The 17,923-nt window shown below is 40.4% G+C and overlaps 1 protein-coding gene across 1 annotated transcript; it reads left to right on the top strand.

The window, feature by feature from the left end:
- The first annotated feature begins 4,084 nt into the window (after positions 1–4,084).
- PLPBP (pyridoxal phosphate binding protein) lies at positions 4,085–13,716 on the top strand. The gene is made up of 8 exons (XM_026671345.2): positions 4,085–4,363; positions 5,883–5,990; positions 6,684–6,719; positions 7,198–7,273; positions 9,571–9,705; positions 10,181–10,323; positions 10,425–10,523; positions 11,359–13,716. The coding sequence occupies exons 1-8, from the start codon at positions 4,085–4,087 to the stop codon at positions 11,494–11,496; spliced, it is 1,014 nt and encodes a 337-aa protein (XP_026527130.2). The 3' UTR covers positions 11,497–13,716.
- Positions 13,717–17,923: the final 4,207 nt, after the last annotated feature.

The following is a 17,923-nucleotide window of genomic DNA, read 5'->3' as shown; positions in this document are numbered from 1 at the left end:
TGGCTGGGGTTTCGGGGAGTTGAAGTCCATAAGTCTTAATGTTGCTAAGGTGGACGCCTTAGCCTATTCCTCCACTTGCAGTTGCTTTCTTCCACGTGTCTTCATTGTGTAAAGTTGAGCTAATGTAATGAACATCCAGAATTCCTCTGGAGTGAAGGAAGCTGTATGGAGAATATTTGCCTGTTCCACTAAAACTGGAGAAAAAATAGCATAAGCGTGCTAAGGTACCCTTAGTTATGAATCCAGAGGAAACAGTGCTGTCTTATGAACAACCTTTGCTATTATATGAGTTTTTATGGAAGCGATAAGATTTATATTTGGGTTTATTATACTTCAAGTTGCCAGCACTGAAGAGGTCACATAATTGGCCAGGTTAATTAAATATAGAAATATCCTGCAAGTGTATCTGATTAGTTGGTATTCTTGAGATATTAACTTTTTGGGGAATACATTTTTAGTATAGGAGCATTCAGTCATATGAACCCTCACCATTCAATTGACAAGGGTACAGGTGACATACTGGCTTCCCATTCTGTGTTAGAATTTGGCCTTTTCTTGCAGTTGCATTAAGCAGTGATTATGTACAACACAATATAGGTTGTAGGGAAAGCAGAGCAGAAGAAGCATCAAGTGTACTTCCCTTTGTGTAATTTTTTGTGTATGAATAAAACGTGAGAGTTATGGCGTCATTACCCCCAAATTCATGGGGAGAAGTCCATTAAGTGTGCCATTGGCTCCCATACAATGCATTGTTCTGAATTGTTGAAATTCCTAGAACTGCAATAACATCAAGGAGTAGATTTTTTTTTTTTTACTATTCTGATTTAAAGACTTATCTCACACCTTATAAAGTAACCTGGCATTCTTCCATGTCTGATAAATGCAAGTTATAAAGCATTAGATCCTTTAGCATGTGGCTTTGTAATGTATTCCTCTATTCTTCAAAGAAGCCCATTTCTCACTAAGATGAAACAAGAAAGAGAAGGAATGGTTTTTTAAGGGTGAACGCAGCTATATCAAATCTAATTCTGAAAATATTGGGACCATAATGAGCCCAAGACAAAGTTTTGATAGTGAAATGTGCAGTACAAGATTAGTTTTCCTCATTCTGATATTGTCCAGTGTTAGGAAAGCAGACATCTGGAGGTCATGGAATGCATATACCACGTAGAATTTGACTGGGCTGGAGGGGGTATATTAGAAAATTTATTTCTCTTCATAGATGTTTTTCTCTATCACACACTGCCATCCTGTTATCACCTGACCTTTCAGCACCAAAAGATTGATGTGGCTGCTATAGGGCAATTAATTGGCTAGCAAGTTGTCACTAGCCAAATTTATCTAGATTCTGTTCATATCAAAAATACTGTAATCAAAATCATATATCTAAGTCTGCAATTCTGGGTTCAGCCATGTTCTTGTTTATTTGTTTAAGCTTGTTTTCATGTAGAAGTCATGGGTTTTTCCTTTTCAACTGAAAATACAGAAAGTTTGAAACAAATATTTCAGAAATTGTATGATAAAATAGCTTAGGCACTAAAATGGGTCTGTAATCATTTGTCTTAATTTCTGAATTTCATTGCCTGGGTTATGTCCAATCCTGCAATAGAAGAAAGCTGCTATTTTTCTAGCTTCCTTCTTACTGAAGTTTGCAGAAACAATTATGCGTGCACTGGAATATAAAAATAAAGTTAATAAGCATTCACATAAGATTTATGGGAGCAGTGACATTTGATTTTTTTTTCCCTTCATGTATAAAAGATTAGGATTTCTTACTCTTCTGCTCAAGCTTTTTTAAACTAGCAAATACTACATCCCAGCAAAGTATACTATGACTTTTTATATAACACTGATGTAAAAATGTGGCTTAGAATAAATCTTTAGGATTTTTTTAATATATGGATTAACTAAATGAAACTTTAAAATTCTTTTCAATTTTTTTTAAACAGCGTTCTGTAATTAAGATGTGGGTGATTTTTCCTGATAATTAAATCTGTCCAGCTAATTAGGTACTACGGTAGAAATATTGATTTTTGTGTATGTGTGAAAGAATGTGCGTGCAAGAGAGCAGCTTTGTTAAAATGAGCCTTTCTCAGCTGCTTGCTTTCTGGATTCATATCAACTAATTTTTCTATTTCCTTTTGTATTACCATTGAACAAAGTAACACTTATTTTTTATATGCAAGGATGTGAAAAGACTTTTATGCTTCAAATGAGCTCTCTATAGGAGGCAATCAATGTTGCTGTCTTTTGGGACATTTGCCGTTCCACCATGCTGCTGTGTTTCTAATCTGTTGGATTGTTTCCTTAGAAAATTGTGTATTAAACTGCCAGTACATTTTGATATTTATTGTAATTACTCAATAAAATGTTCTTTGCTTTTAGAATAAGTACACCCTAATGTGTATATTCAGGGGATCTCTTTTCAGGGTGAAAAGTACGGAGTTATTGCACATATGCTGGGCTTTGAAATAATGTTGGCAGTAGGGCACAAAAATATATAAAGAATCTAAGAATTGGATAGTATCTTGGAAACATTTCCTGAACACAAGAAACACACACAAAAATCTTGTTTTAAATTAAGACGTTTTATGGAGCTGGGGTGCCAAGCATTCCTGTGGGGGTCATTAGAACTTGATTATCAGAGATCTTAATTGATGCATTTATAAAGTTGAAATGAGTTTCCCTACTGTATTGTAACTCTTTACTTTATGAATGTCCTGGAGGAAAAAAAAGGAAGCACTGTGTTCCTTATAGACAAGCCCAGATGGGGTAGTCCATATTTGGGGAACAAGGTTGAGTGATGGTCGTGGCAGTTGAATTCATATTCTGTGATGCTGTGGTTTATTTAATGTAATGCTTTTGGCAGCAGAAGCCAAAAGCATTACAGATGAGCAAGTTATCCCAATCAGTCTAGTGGCTCTATAAATATGGGAGATTACAGATTATCAGAGTTGGAAGGGACCTTGTAGGTCATCTAGTCCAACACCCACCCACCCCCGCCTAAGCAGGAAACCCTACACCATTTCTGACAAAAGGCAGTTTGTCCTTATTTCCAGGTTAAATCTATCCTTGTTCAGTTTCCATCCTTGTCTGGCCTACGGGTGCCTTAGAAAATAGGTTGACCCCTTCCTCTCGGTGGCAGCCCCTCAAATATTGGAACACTGCTGTCATGTCTCCCCTGATCCTTCTCTTCACTAGACTAGCCATGCCCAGTTCTTGTAACCATTCTTCATGTTTTAGTCTCCAGTCCTCTAATCATCCTGGTTGCGCTTCTCTGCACTTTTATCTAGAGCCTCAACATCTTTTTTATAGTGTGATGACCAAAACTGGATGCAGTACTCTAGGTGTGGTCTTACTAAGACTTTATAGAGTTTTGGAGATTTGGATGGAATTCTTAATGATATCCATCCTATCCTTCCCTCTTCCCAAAATGAAAATCTTGCATTTTCAGATACATTGTATTCCAAGGACAGCTTCAGCTTCTCTCTGATCAATGGGGAAGATGAGTACTGGAACCGGCATGCACAAGCCACCCAATTGGTGTCAACTGACATAGAATATTCTAGGAGCTCAAGTGGTGAGCCATTCAGAAACACAGCCAAAGTAGAAACAGAAGAGGGGAGAAAGCAGGATCAATGGAAACATAGGGGAACCAAAGGTTTCCAGAAATACTGAAAATTAGCAAACTCCTCAGCAGGTAACCTGACTGTTTGCAACAACCCTGGAAAACGGATGTTGAGTGGGGAACTTCATGTATCCCAGAGAAAAGCACACCTGCCATCCGTCACTTGTGCAATCTTCAAGGAAGGTGAAGATGGACTGCAACACTGTTTTGGCAGTAGAACCAGGTCTGTAACCTGCAGCCTTAATCTTCAATACAACCCCGCTAGGTACAGAGCTTTTCATGCATGCATGTTCTCCACCCTCGCCCTCGGCTCTTCTTAGAGCTGCCCATCCATTCAGCACAAGCGTGGCACACGCGCCTCAAGCCTTGTCGGAACCCACTAGTGGGGCGCATGCGTGCTGCAACTTCCACGTCTCCCCGTTCTTTCGCCGATTCCCCCCCACCGACCTTTCCAAAATGGCCGAAGACGAGGGCCGGTCAGCTGTTTTAGCCCCGCCTCCTTCCGGCCTTTCCTCCCAATCCCACTGGCCAGCCGAGCGCAACCTCGAGCGGCGATTGGCTCCCGCGTGTGTGGCGGAAGCTGGCACACTCGGGATCCTAGAGGGGCTGAGCGCAGAGGAAGAGGAGGCCCGGCGAGGAATGTGGAGAGCCGGCATGGCTGCCGGGGAAGGCCTGCCGCAGATGCTCCGGGCGGTCCGGGAGCAAGTGCAGCAGGCGGCGGCTCGGAGGCCCCAGGTGCTGTCCCGGGACGAGGGTGGAGGGCAGGACCCGCCGGGGCCTACGCTCGCCTGGGTCGGGATGGGCATCGCTGAATCGGCCCTGCGCTTGGACTTCGCAATGGGTGCTTTGGGCTCCTCCGCGGTCGGAGCGGCGGGACTCCCCGCGGACCGTTGATGGACGCCTTCCAAGGCTTGGGGACTACAACTCCCATAATCTTCAGAGGCCGCCCTGGCTGGGAGGCGTAGTCCCCGCGCCTCTGGAGTTCCTCGGGCGGCGAAAGGCGGGATCAGCTGCGAGACTGTTAACCTTCCAATTGCTTCAAATCCAAATCCTGTGTGGGAGGAGGTCCTTTCCCGACCCACAAATCTGATTCAAAAGGCTTTTTTTTTTTTTGTAGCCGCAACTACTTTCATCCCCGCCCGGGACTGGTGGAGAGAAGGACGGCATGCAAATATATTTATTTATCGGATTTATATCCCCCTCTGACTTTTGCGGGGCGCCAGATGGCTTGCAATACAATAGATAAAATGCACGATCTATTTTTTTAAACCAACTAATATGTGTTACTCTTAGCTGCATGCTTACCACAAAAATGTTTAAAAGTTTGTATGCATTTATCATTAGCAGCACGAGAATGCATAAATATAAAAACAAATAAGTTGATATATGTATTATTATGAAATGATTAGCTGTGTGGAGAATGGCTAGGCTGATGTCCAGGTTAAATAAGGTCATGGGGAGAGAAGGTAGCCAACCTGCCTTCTGCCTTTTCCCCCATTCATTTCAATTTAAAGCCTAGCCGTTCTGTGCATCTGATGAAGTGAACAGCAGCTCTCAAATGCTTTTGCCTTTTAGTTCAATGTTAGTAGGAAAAGGGGCTCCCAGGCTTCTGAGTTTTTAATCTGAAACCTAACTCTCCAGTATTAAGTTCCATTGTGTTTGGTCAGACTTGTCCTGAGTGAAAGGGGTGAGGCATCTAAAGATGCAGAATCCTTTTGTCTGTGAGAACGTCCATTCGATTTTAATGCATTCTTTAAGGTGCCATAAAGCTGTTGTTTTTACATGTTAATCATCACTGTGGTTAGATAAACCGAATATAGGAAATCCTTGACAACTTGGTTTTTATCCAGCAGGCTTGGGAAATCCTAGAGATAGGGTAGCCTGTAAGATGGGCTCTGATCTGTTCACCCATGTATTCATTTTATTTGTATTATTTGTGATTAACTTTTGTTTAACTAGTGGCTTATTGTATGCCCAGAGATGAGTAGCTATATAAATCCAATAAAGAATGAATTTGCCTTGTTCCTGCAGTATGCAGTCTGGTCCTCTCCATGTCCTTTGGATTGTGTCTGCCCCAACATTGCCAATGAATAAAGCTTGTAGGAGTGATCCAAAATGTGAAAGGGAACCAGGTTGCCTTTTACCTGATACGTTGATGGATCTTTAGTGATTGCTTTCCACATTTCACTTACCAAGCTTATCAGAAAGCCTGTATAGACTTGCTCATATTCTTTTTTTTTCTTTGCAAATGCAGACCTTACCTACCATACCACCTCGTTTGGTGGCTGTCAGTAAAACCAAACCAGCAGAAATGGTCATTGAAGCTTACAATCATGGGCAGCGCAGCTTTGGAGAAAACTATGTGAGTACCTGGCTTAATCTAAGGTTGAAAGACAGGAAGAAATGAGGCATGAGCTCCTGGTGCCCAGTCTAATTGATAAGATGGGATGAGATAAGATAACATTGTAATTTTTTACTGTGAGCACACTGGCATACACTAAAAATGAAATTGCCTGCTCTCAAAAGAAAGTATATATCCCTACACACACATAACACATACTATATACATACATGCACACACACCTCAAAGGTTGAGGTTTAAAAGCAGTTAAAATAGATTTGAGTACTTCCCAACAGATATGAGAATCTTCTTATGCTGCAAATGGATCAGAGTTCATTATAGAATCTTTCATTTTGTGATTTACCTGGTAGAGTTGATACACATGGAAAATTATGTGTTATCCTTCATTTTATGATTTACCTACCAATAGGTAGTAGTATTGATACATATCCAAAGTTAATTTGTTTTTATAACCCTAATTCATTTATTCAAGCAAATAAGATAGGGTATCACACTTCTGTTGGATGTATATGTACAAAGATAGGACGAATAAGCAGGTGGTGACACCATGCACAGTTTGGGCAGAAATTTCTTCTCTTTCCTGTACTTACTTTTCCTAATGCTCTTTATCTTGCATTGTCAATTATAACAGTCTGCATGAAGTAAATGAAAATAAACTTTGAAACCTTAATTGGATGTTTTTATTTTCCGTAGGTCCAAGAATTATTAGAAAAGGCATCAGATTCCAGAGTAAGTAGGGGTATGTGTATTTATTAGATAAAAATTTCAAGTGATCTGTATTCTGATCAATGTAGAACATACCATTGTTGGAATAAATGATACTCATTTGTTCTGCAGATGATTCCTCCCTATTGAAATTTTGCAGCTTAGTCTGGGTCTAAATAAGAGACCTAGAACTTGAATAAGGTAGTTCTTTGTACTTGAAAGCCCTAGTAATTGGAAACAATTTTCTCATCTGGATTGTTCTGGAATCTGGTCAGTGTGATTAACAATAGTGATTAAGTAAAGTTAAACATGAACACATAGCAACAACAATACACACACACAACTATAAGAGGTTGGTTTGTTTGCCTTTGTTTGAAAATTGCAATTGTTCTGTGACTTATAACCCTGTGTATCTTTATATAGCAGTTTTGATGGATAAATATAAAATAATGCCATTAAGTTTCAAGCCAGAGTATCACATTTCTTGTTGTCTCTATCTCAGATTCTTTCTTCTTGTCCGGAGATTAAATGGCATTTTATTGGCCATCTGCAGAAGAATAATGTCAACAAGCTAATTGGTAATTATATGTGCTTTTAGTACTGATTTAAGAGGTGGTAGGAGAAAAACTTACTATAGCAAGAAAGGCCTGATGTTCAATTTAAATGAATGTCTCACTTTGCTTTGGAAGGTCAGATTATGATGTGTATGTTTATTTTATTTTTTTATTAAGTGTATGTACTACTCATCTCACTATCAAGTAACTGTGAATTAGTTAATTGAATGGGGGGATGAAATAAAGCTTAGGAAATGTTAGTGATCAGATTGTATTGGGTAATGAACAGTCCATTCTCTCCTTTCTTCTGCGCAAATCTTCCAATCCTAAGAATCTATGCCTTATTGTATTTAATTATTTTGTGCCACCTATGTAAATGATGCTTAATAAATGATAATATAACACGTGTATCCAAGGGACTTCTAGAATTGATGCAAGAAAATAGGTAGTGGGAAAATGCATAGAATTTTGAACAGGCAGGGAATAAACATACTGTTGTGGCCCGTCGGCAGCTAGTTGAGCTGGCAGCAGAGTCAGACACTGAGAAGGTTGGGGAGGAATATGGGCCAGTCCTGGAGGCTTAGGAAAGCTTGGATGAGGGCTCTGCATCAGAGGCAGAGATGGGGCCAGGCAGACTGGCAGTTATCAGCTGCCTTCAGAGTCGGACAGCAATGAGGCAGGGGAGCAGCTGGAGCTGGTTCCCAGCCTGCGCATGCGCAAAGCTGCCAAAAGAAAAGAACAATTACGAAATAAGGGTCGATGTGGGAGTAAAGCCACAGGTGAACAGTCCCTCCCATAGGAATTAGAAGAAGAGCAAAAGGGGAGGGGGCTTTTGCAGAAAACAATTTGTTCATTTGTTGCAGCAGTGTGGAGATTGCTGCATCTCAGAGACTGCCAAGCCCTTCCTTGTCAGCACTGCATTTGAAAATATTTACTTGGCAGCTCTCCAGGCTAGATAAGGTCTGTGCTCCTAATTAGACCCTTAAAAGACTGTTTGCCAGGCCTTTGGCTGAATGTGAATGCAAGAAATTCACCTTTGTTTAATAAAAGGGGTTTTACTGGGACAAAAAGTCTGCTTAGTGCTTTTTGAGGAAGCCTAGATCGGAACACATACAGCCAATTCACTGGACTACAGTAGTCTAATTCGATGTATTTTAAGTATCAGTGGGAGCAAATCCTCTTCCACTTTCAAAACTTATTAACCACTTACTATGAGTGAAAATTTAATTGAAAGAGGGATTCTGCAAGGGTACATAAGATAGTATTATACTAGAAATAGAAATGAACTTAGAAAATATGAAACAAGTGTGATTAAAATGATAGATAAAATACTCATTGTAATGTAATGGAATGTTTGTTAATAAATAAATGAAATAAAGAGAATGAGAGAATGAAATTAGGAAAGGATGGGAACATTTTAATTATTATTAATGAGTTATAAAAATTTAAGTGAAGAGGAATATGAAAGAAATATGGGAAAAATGTGGAAATATTATAAGTGTTCCTAAGGAAATATGATATCCCATTGAAAAGAAATGTTAAAGATGTTAAAGATTGTAACTAACATTAATGATAGAGCTGAATTGGAATAGAATAAGTATTTTATTTATTATTGTTATATATATACTTTCTCTTTAAGAACCTAGTGTGTATTTAAGAATGTACCAAGCAGAATTCGACTGGAAGTTATGTGTTATATTGAATGTTATAATTGTAAAGGCATAAATTGAAGTTTAAATGAGAGTTGAAGGGACAAAAATTAAAAGATACAAAGGTGTCATACTCCAATCAGTAACTACTGATTAATGAGAAAAGAAAATATGAAATTGAAACAGGACAGACAAAAGTATAAATACTATGATTAGAAAGAAATTGAAACTTAGAAAAAGATATATATATAATTGAATTTAGAAAGGAATGAGATAATTTAAAGCAAGGTTGAGAAAACTAAGGGAAGGGAAAAATTATTGAGAAAATGTTAAAATAGTAATAAGATATGGAATAGAACACAAAGATGAATATGAAATTGAGTTTGTGTCCATATGGAGAAGTGATAACCCAGGACCATGCTATTCTCAAAAAAAGATACTTTATTTGTATTATGTTTTGTTAAAACCCAAATAAAATTTTTACAAAAGAAACTTATTAACCATTTACTAATGAATTTAGGAATAATAAGGTATATTTCTCAGCAGGGTCTGCATGGCTCGTGGAATTTTGAAAGTTGAAGTCCACATGCCTTAAAGTTGCCATGGTTGAGAAACATTGGTCTAGTGTATGTCACAAATTATATTTGCTAAGACCCATTTTATTTTTTTTAGTGGTGCCAAACCTATTTATGCTGGAAACAGTGGATTCCATTAAACTGGCAGATAAGGTGAACAGTACTTGGCAAAAAAAGAACTCTTCTGAAAAGCTAAAGATCATGGTGCAAATAAACACCAGTGGAGAAATGAGTAAGTAGACCAGGTGTTGTTCTTCCACACATGAACATGACTGAGTCATTATAAGGTTTTGGCTGCTTTGTCCACTTGACTATAATGTCAAGAAGCTCATTTTTGAGAACTGGCTGGAGAGAAGGGACATCTACATTTTGTAGAGTTTGGCAGGATATCTGTAAAAGACATGGGCCTACAGGTATGCATGCACAGAACCTTACAATGTTTGGATTTGAAATCACTTGGAAAACCTATACCCCCAACAACTTTACTTATGGGCTTCCTTTTACAGATACCTCACCAGTTGTATTGAGATAGTTAAATGGCTAGCAAACGGCCTCAAGGTCATTCTCCATGAGTATGGAGGAATAGTGTTTCATTAGTCTTAGATAAAGAATCTTTCTTGCCATAATTGTGAATGCATCTTGCTGGGGGTATCTTCCTACAAAGAACTCCTCCCACAGAAAGTGCATTGATATGTTCTCTTTTAAAGGTAAACATGGGCTTCCCCCGGGGGAACTAATCACAACGGTGGAACACATCCTTCAGAAGTGTCCCAGTCTAGAATTTGTTGGCTTGATGACAATTGGAAGCTTTGGGCATGATCTCAGTAAGGGTCCCAATCCTGACTTCCAGGTAGGTAAAATTTTGAAAGATAATACTGGTAGGCAAATCTTGGATTTTAAGGAAAAAATTGAGCTATGTTCTTTTCCCCCTCCCCCAACTTCTCTCTCCAGTTGTTAATATTTCTGCGTCAAGAACTTTGTGAAAAGCTCAATATCCCAATTGGAATGGTTGAGCTGAGCATGGGGATGTCTACAGACTTTCAACATGCAGTAAGTCTATTTGTCACTTTTGCCAAAGATTTTGAGAAACCTTTTGACAGTGTCATCTTTCCCATTGAAGGAAGCTACTGGGGGGTCTAGATAATCTTTCCTAACCTCCTAATTATCAAACTGTAAATGAATAGACTTATTTCCAGCTAAGTGGAATGGTCCATCTATTCCATTGTTAAACGTGGACCAGAAAGTAGGCAAGTTCTTTCTCTTTGGATTTATTCAAAGAAAAGTTAAGCATCATCCGCTAGAATCTCTCATTCAGAACCCTTATCATCTGAATTTGGATGGTTTTTGGTAGGGATGCAAAGCATGTAATTTACCACAGAACATAAATTATGGTAGCTTCCACAATGGCTTATCCGTTAGGATAGATTACGGGGAGCTGTAGTTCAAAGATAGCACATCTCCATATTCAGAAGACCAATAGGCATCTCCTATTAGAAGGACTAGATATCGGTAGAAGTCCTTAAGTCCTGAGATCATGGTGGGTAACGGCTAGACAGTACTGGCCAGATACACCAGATGTGCTCCTATAAATCAGCTTGTATGGATTCAGACTATGATTCATTCATTTTTATTGTAATAGATGTTTTCTACTATTGCCATTTGATCAGTGGGCTTGTGAGGCGGGCTCTCTCGTTCCATTCCACCAGTTACCTAAAACCAGTGTTTCTCCACACTAGCCAACGATAGGTGTGCTTCAGAACCCAGAATTCTGAGTTTGCGAAGGTTGGGGATCTCCATTCTTGCTCCAGATTCCTAGCTGAGGGTTACTTCAGTTCATGTCACGCTCCTAACAGTGGTTCTTTCTCTCACCTTTAACTCTGCACAGATAGAAGTGGGGTCTACCAATGTCAGAATTGGAAGCACCATCTTTGGAGAGCGCAGCTACCCCAACAAACCTGCTGGTGACAAAACCCAGAAGGAGGTCAAAGACAGTTTGGAGAATTTGACTCTTAAGGAGAATTAATAGCAGAGGCCTAAGGGATTCCCTCTGTTGGAGAGAATCTGCTTGGATACCCAGGCACTTGACTCTTCCTTTGTGTTGATGGCAGTGGAGCACTAGCAGGTAATTGGCAGGTGTGACAGGGACTTCAGCACCTATACCTGTATTCTTGTATATCCATTGAGGTTGCATTTATAGGGGAAACAGCAGCACCTGTGATTGGCTTCAGTACTTTAACTGCAGTGACTTAAACTGGACTTGGTCTGGGCAGAACACCCTCTGGGCAGAACACCCTTTCCAGGAGTGGCCATGATGCATTTCTAATCAGAGGCATGTTTCTGGTTTGCTTCCCCTTGAAGCAAGGTTGCCTTAGGGAAAGGTTATTCCCCACCCCACCCCTCTCTCAAAGCTTTTATGGTTCAACTTCTGTGCTTCATCTGACCTGACGCATCTTTGCTATCTTTAATCTTTTCTGTGGCATTTCAGAAAACATGCTCAGATTGGGTGGCTTGCTAAGCAGCCCACAGGGGAAGGATAGATAGGGATCCCAATATACATCAAACCTACCCCTGGATCTGAGATTTGGAAGAGATTGCAGCTGAAATTGTTCTCTGACTACCAGTATTAATACTGCCTACTAGCTCTTTGCTGTACCATTTGCTCTATAATGTAGGGTTTTTGTTGTTGGGGGGGGGGCTTTCCCTTTATTTGAATCAAGTAAAGTTTGGAATAATTCTGATAGGAAGCAGGATGGCTCTGCTTGTAAAAGCCAGGAAACCTGCTGGCTCTGCCGCCAACATGCAGGGTGATCTCTTAACCGTGCTGTGCCTGATCCCTATATGAGAAACGGGGCTGACCTACCTCATGTGGCCAATGGAGGGGTGGCTGGGTGCGAAACCTCTCCCCCTCATTATTATCATTCCATAGGAAAGGCAGTGCAGCTTCAGAATAAAGCAGCTTTCAGTGTCTGCCTAACAGAAGGCCAAACAAGATCTTGCAGCCAGTCATGATCCGCTTGCCTGTGCGTGCGTGCGCACACGAGATGAGACAGATGACACAATTGCAAGATTGGAAGTGGCACATATGCAAATAATGGTTTTCCAGGGCAAACTTTGGAATTTCTGCATTTTAATGCAAAGCTCTCTCTTTCCAGGTTTGATGTCTGGAGTGTTAGTAAATGATAATGGGTTGTATCTCCACTGTATATATTTTGCCCCCATCTTTAAAAAGTACACCTTGACTAAAATCTTATTGAAACAGAATGCATTGCTAAAGATCCATCGGAATATTCATCCTTCCTTCTGAAAACCCCAGTTGGTGAAAATGTTTACCGTGGAATCTGTTTTGTAACTCACATATTGACAATCTACTTGAAAGCCTGGCCTCATGCTATAAGTGATCTTGGCAGAAATATGTGTGAATTTTTTAAAAAAAATATCCTCTCCTTTTTTCTCTGTAGCAAAATGCTTCTAGCTCTGTGCATCTCTGGAATAGTTAAATGGTGTATCTTTGAGCCCATTGCAATATAAAACACATGCTTGACTCGTAGAAAGCTCCAGATTTAACTCCACACCTCCCCCAAATAAAAGAGTAGCAGATTATGGGTCTGAATTCTACTTGGCATTTTCAACACTCAATAGCAATCGTAGAATGCATTGGACTTACCAGGTGAGATTCCTTATCCAGGTAAAAGCCAGGTCCTTTATTTTTAATTTTGGGAGTCACTTGATTGTTCTCATCTTGGACTTCATCTATATGCTACTAAAACTCTCACATCTGATTGATTGTAAACTTCAAATGGGCAAAACGTTGCATTCATAAGGCAACAGTTCTTGAATCAACGTTCCTCAAACAGGTTACCTTACAGAATGCATCCAAAATCCAGGAGCCTGTGAGCTTCCTACAAGGAAAGTCAGTGGGGAAGCCAGCAGGAAGTCAGATATCACTCCCAGGTCCTTCTGCTATTTTGTCTGCTCATGCTCATGCTATTTCTGTGTTTAAGTGAAGAAATATCTCTGAAATGTTGATCCAACAGGGTTCTCTGGTTCTTATATATAACTGCAAGGTACAGAACATCCTGCTAGCCAGTCTTTTACAGTGCAGGTGCAATGCTAAATGCAATCCAAACTGACCTATCCCAGTCCCTGAGCTCCCCCAATCTTTTCTTTCTCTTAAAAATAAAACTAGTTGTGAATCAAAATATTATGCTACTTACAAAGCTATTAAAGATATATTTTTCCTTTTTCTGTCCTGTGGTGATATGGATGCTTTGAGCAGAGAGTCATATGCATTGGCTTGGATTTTTATTGCCACATCCAGGACTTTTGTTTTGGTGTCTGGTGAGAAGAGTGCAGTTCAGAAAGTCTATTACTAAGGGAGGATTGTCTGTCGCTCTAAGAACAGCACCAAGCTAGGTTGACATAGAGAAGGTGGGCAAGCAGATGGTACTTTTGAAGAATGCCAAGAAGAAGTCAGTAATGGATCTTCAGGTACCTGGTGCTCCAGTTACCACAGGCTCAAAAAATGGATTGCAAGCATCCTTTTCATAGACTCTTGAGATCATATTCCTAAGACTGGGCTGGTCCCCAAACAATTATTTTTCACACATTGAGTGAGAAATAGCAGAGGGGCAATAGGGTGCCTTAAACCTTGCATTTTCTCCTTGACCTCGCTATCCATCCCCAAAAGTGGTCCTGGCCTTGCCAAATATACAGTCAGCCTTCAACTTATAACAGTTCATTTTCTGACTGTTCAAAATTACAACGACACTGAAAAAAGTTTACATGTGGATGCTTGACAACTGACTCACATTTATGACTGTTACAGTGACCCAGAGTTATGTGATCCCCTTTTGCTGCCTGACAAGCAAAGTCAATGGGGAAAACAGGTTCACTTAACAAAGCTTTGTGCAGCTCAGAAGCCCTCAAATACTGCATCTGCCCTGCAGGTTTTTAGTTCAGAGTGAAGTACAGGTAATTCCTGCATTACGAGCGTTCTCTTAGTGAACGTTCGAAGTTACACAAAACTACGAATGTTCGAGCAGCACAGCAGTTGTTCGCCCTTATGAACAACCACGGAGGCTCTGCAACATTCATCCATTTCAGCCTGCAACAAGCCAAGGGAGGTCCGCAGAAGCTGGGACGGAGCATCGGAGAGGCGCATCTGCCCTCTGGAAGCTCTGTTTTGGCCAAAAAAATGCCAGAAAAGGAAGGGCGCACACGGCTCAGAGGCTGGAGAGGAGACTGCTGGCTAGATCTTCACAAGGTAAGTGACCCGGCATGGCAGGGTGGGTGGATGGGGGGAAACAATTGTGGGGAGCATGAAATATTTCAGTGGGTTGGGGAGGCCTTGAGTGGTCTTAGGCAGGTGGCCAGTTTCATCACTAGCCAGCCTCCCCCAACCTGAAATACCTCATGTGCACTTAACAAACCGCACATTCGATTAAAGCCATGATGGCAAATCTATGGCACGCGTGTTGGAAGTGGCATGCAGAGCCATCTCTCCGGGCACTCTTCCAGTTTTCAGCATGCACATGCGCATCAGCCAGCTGGTCTTTGCACACGCATGCGCACCAGTAACTGGAAGATGCGCGCTGGAAACCAGAAGCTGAGCTGCTCTTCCAGTTTCTGGCGCTCGTGCGCGCACACCAGGAAGTTGCTCTTCTGGTTTCTGGCACTCCCCCGTGCATGCATGCTCCTGTTTCAGCACTTGGTGTCGAAAAGGTTAGCCAACACTGGATTAGAGAATGTGTGGGCTAAAGGAGGGAGTGATCAAGGTGTGAAATTCACTCCCATGAATCCTCCTTAGGTTATGAATGGAATGGGTAGGCTCCATTACATTCATATCTCAAGGACTATGTGTACAGGTAGTCCTTACAACCACAATTAGGATCAGAATTTCCATTGTTAAACAAGGAAGTGGTTAAATGAGTGGCAGTTTTATGACCTTTTTTGCCACTTATAAGCAAATCACAGTAGTTAAGTGAATTGTGGTTAAGTGAACCCGGCTTCCCCCATTGACTTTGCTTCTTGGAAGCTGGCTGGGAAGATCACAAATGATCACATGATCCCAGGACACTTCAGCCATCATAATTAAAACTATTGCCAATCCCCCAAATTTGGATCACATGAAGACAGGTGTAAGTGTGAGGACCAGTGGAGATGGTTGTAAGTGTGAGGACCAGTGGTAAGTGACTTTAAAAAGATGTTGAGACTCTAGAAAGTGCAGAGAAGAGCAACCAAGGTGATTAGTGGACAGGAGGCTAAAAGATATGAAGAATGGTTGCTGGAATTGGATAAGTCTAGTTTAATGAAAAGAAGAACTAGGGGTGACATAGCAGTGTTCAATATCTCAGGGGTTGCCACAGAGAAGAGGAAGTCAACCTATTCTCCAAAGCACCTGAAGGCAGGACAAGAAGCAATGGATGGAAACTAATAATGGAAAGAAAGAACCTAGGGAGAAATTGTCTGACAGAACAATTAATCAGTGGAACGACTTGCCTCCAAAAATTGTGAATGCTCCAACACTGAAACTTTTTAAGAAGAGATTGGACAACCACTTGTCTGAAATGGTATAGTATTTCCTATCTGAGTAGGGGGTTGGACCTTCAATGTCCCTTCAACTGTTATTCTATTATTAAACTAGTCGAGGACTGCCTGTACAATCTCTCAAAAAATCACGCTGTTGCATTCAGAGTTCTTTCATTGTTTGCAATTTTCTTACACAAAGCAATCGTCCTTGGGTAGGAACTGTAGATTGATAGGCAATACTTTCCCATCTTCTCCAAATTTCAAAGGAGAACTTGTGTACACTTGTGTGTATTCTTGTGTGATGGGTTCTTGTGTGCATGTGTATAAAAATCCTGGGAAACTAGAATGAGGCTGTAGGTGGCACCATTGGTTCATTCTCAAAGAGCAAGAATGCAGGGCATATTATTGTCAACTCTATTTCTGCTTCAAAAAGTGGAAGTATGCCAGAAAATTGAATTTCAGGGTGTTTTTTTTAAGTGTTTGTTCTTCACTATGTATGGAGCACATATCCATTGATAAGAATAAATCATTTATCAGTGATAAATACTTTTAACATCCCAAACTGGTATATTAGAGAATTTGCTTTACCATAGCTGCCCTAAATGAAGGGAAATAACTGGAAAGCTAAACTCCACGAAGGTATTCTTCAAATACCTTATAAATGGATCAAACATGTGAAGTATTAGTTCCACTTTGTAAAACTTTTGTAAGATCACACCTGCATGCAGTTCTGGTCACCTAAATACAAAAAAGATATTGAGACTTTGGAAAAAGTGCAGGGAACAGCAACTAAGGTGATTTAAAAACCTAGAGACTAAAATATATGAAATACAACCATATTGGATATATTTATTTTTTATTTAGCGTATGGCAAATACATGGACTTACAGTGGTTCAAATGTTAATGTCCAGTCCACCCAGCCATACAGGAACAGGGTGATCTATGTTGAAAAAATAAGACATTGGGTCGATGTAAGCTCTTGATGGGACATTTGGACACAGTGTGATGGATATTATGTCGAGGAGCACCACAGTCACACTGAGTGTTAGAGACAAGACCCCACTTAAACAATGAGTCCTGGCAGACACCATGTTGAGTACGGATCCTGGGTATGGTGAATCTATAAACCAGGAACTGGGTATGGCTAATCTATAAAAAGGACAAGGTGATAGCAGTATTTCAGCATTTGAGGGGCTGTCACAAAGAAGAGGGGGTCAACTTATTTTCCAAAGCACCATCCAAGAAACAATGGATGGAAACTAATCAAGGAGAGAAGCGACCTGGAATAGAGAGGAAGCTTCCTAACTGAGAGGACAGTGGATGAGCCTCAGAAACTGTAGGTGCTTTATCGCTGGAGGTTTTTATGAAGAAACTGGACATCCACTTGTCTGAAATGGTACAGAGTCTTCTGTGTGAACGAGGTTGGACTAGAATATTTCCAAAGTACCTGCTAGCTCTATTATGACTAAAAATATTGGATTTTCAAAGCAACAGTCTTGCACCTATAGAAGATGCATTTCTTTGGTATATTGAGAACAACAGGCTAATGAATTAGAAGTAATAGTTTTGTGGAAATCCCACCCCTGCTATAATTTTAGAACAACCCAGTGAGCTAGATGGTGGATCCATTAGTCTCCAGTGAAGTTCATAGTAAAGTAGGAATTTGAACTCAGATCATGGGTATTAGTTGGACACCATAACTATTACATAGAGGAAGTCTATATATGTTGCCCTCTGGATATTCTGAACTTCAGCTCCACCCGGAATGGGATTGTGGGATTTGTACAGTAATTCAAACTATCCGGAAGGCCTCAGATGGATCATCCTTGCATTACCAAAACAAGGACTCTACTAAAGCGGCCAGAAAAGCTAATGCAGTCCTAGGTTTCATCAACAGAGTTTTAAGCACAATTGTTTCGAG

The sequence above is a fragment of the Notechis scutatus genome, chromosome 7 (genome assembly GCF_049901735.1).
Source record: "Notechis scutatus isolate UNSWTSFEM ecotype Mainland chromosome 7, rNotScu1.2, whole genome shotgun sequence".
NCBI classification, from domain to species: domain Eukaryota; kingdom Metazoa; phylum Chordata; class Lepidosauria; order Squamata; family Elapidae; genus Notechis; species Notechis scutatus.
Note: the sequence above shows the minus strand (reverse complement) of the source record. Positions and strands in the feature narration are given on the sequence as shown.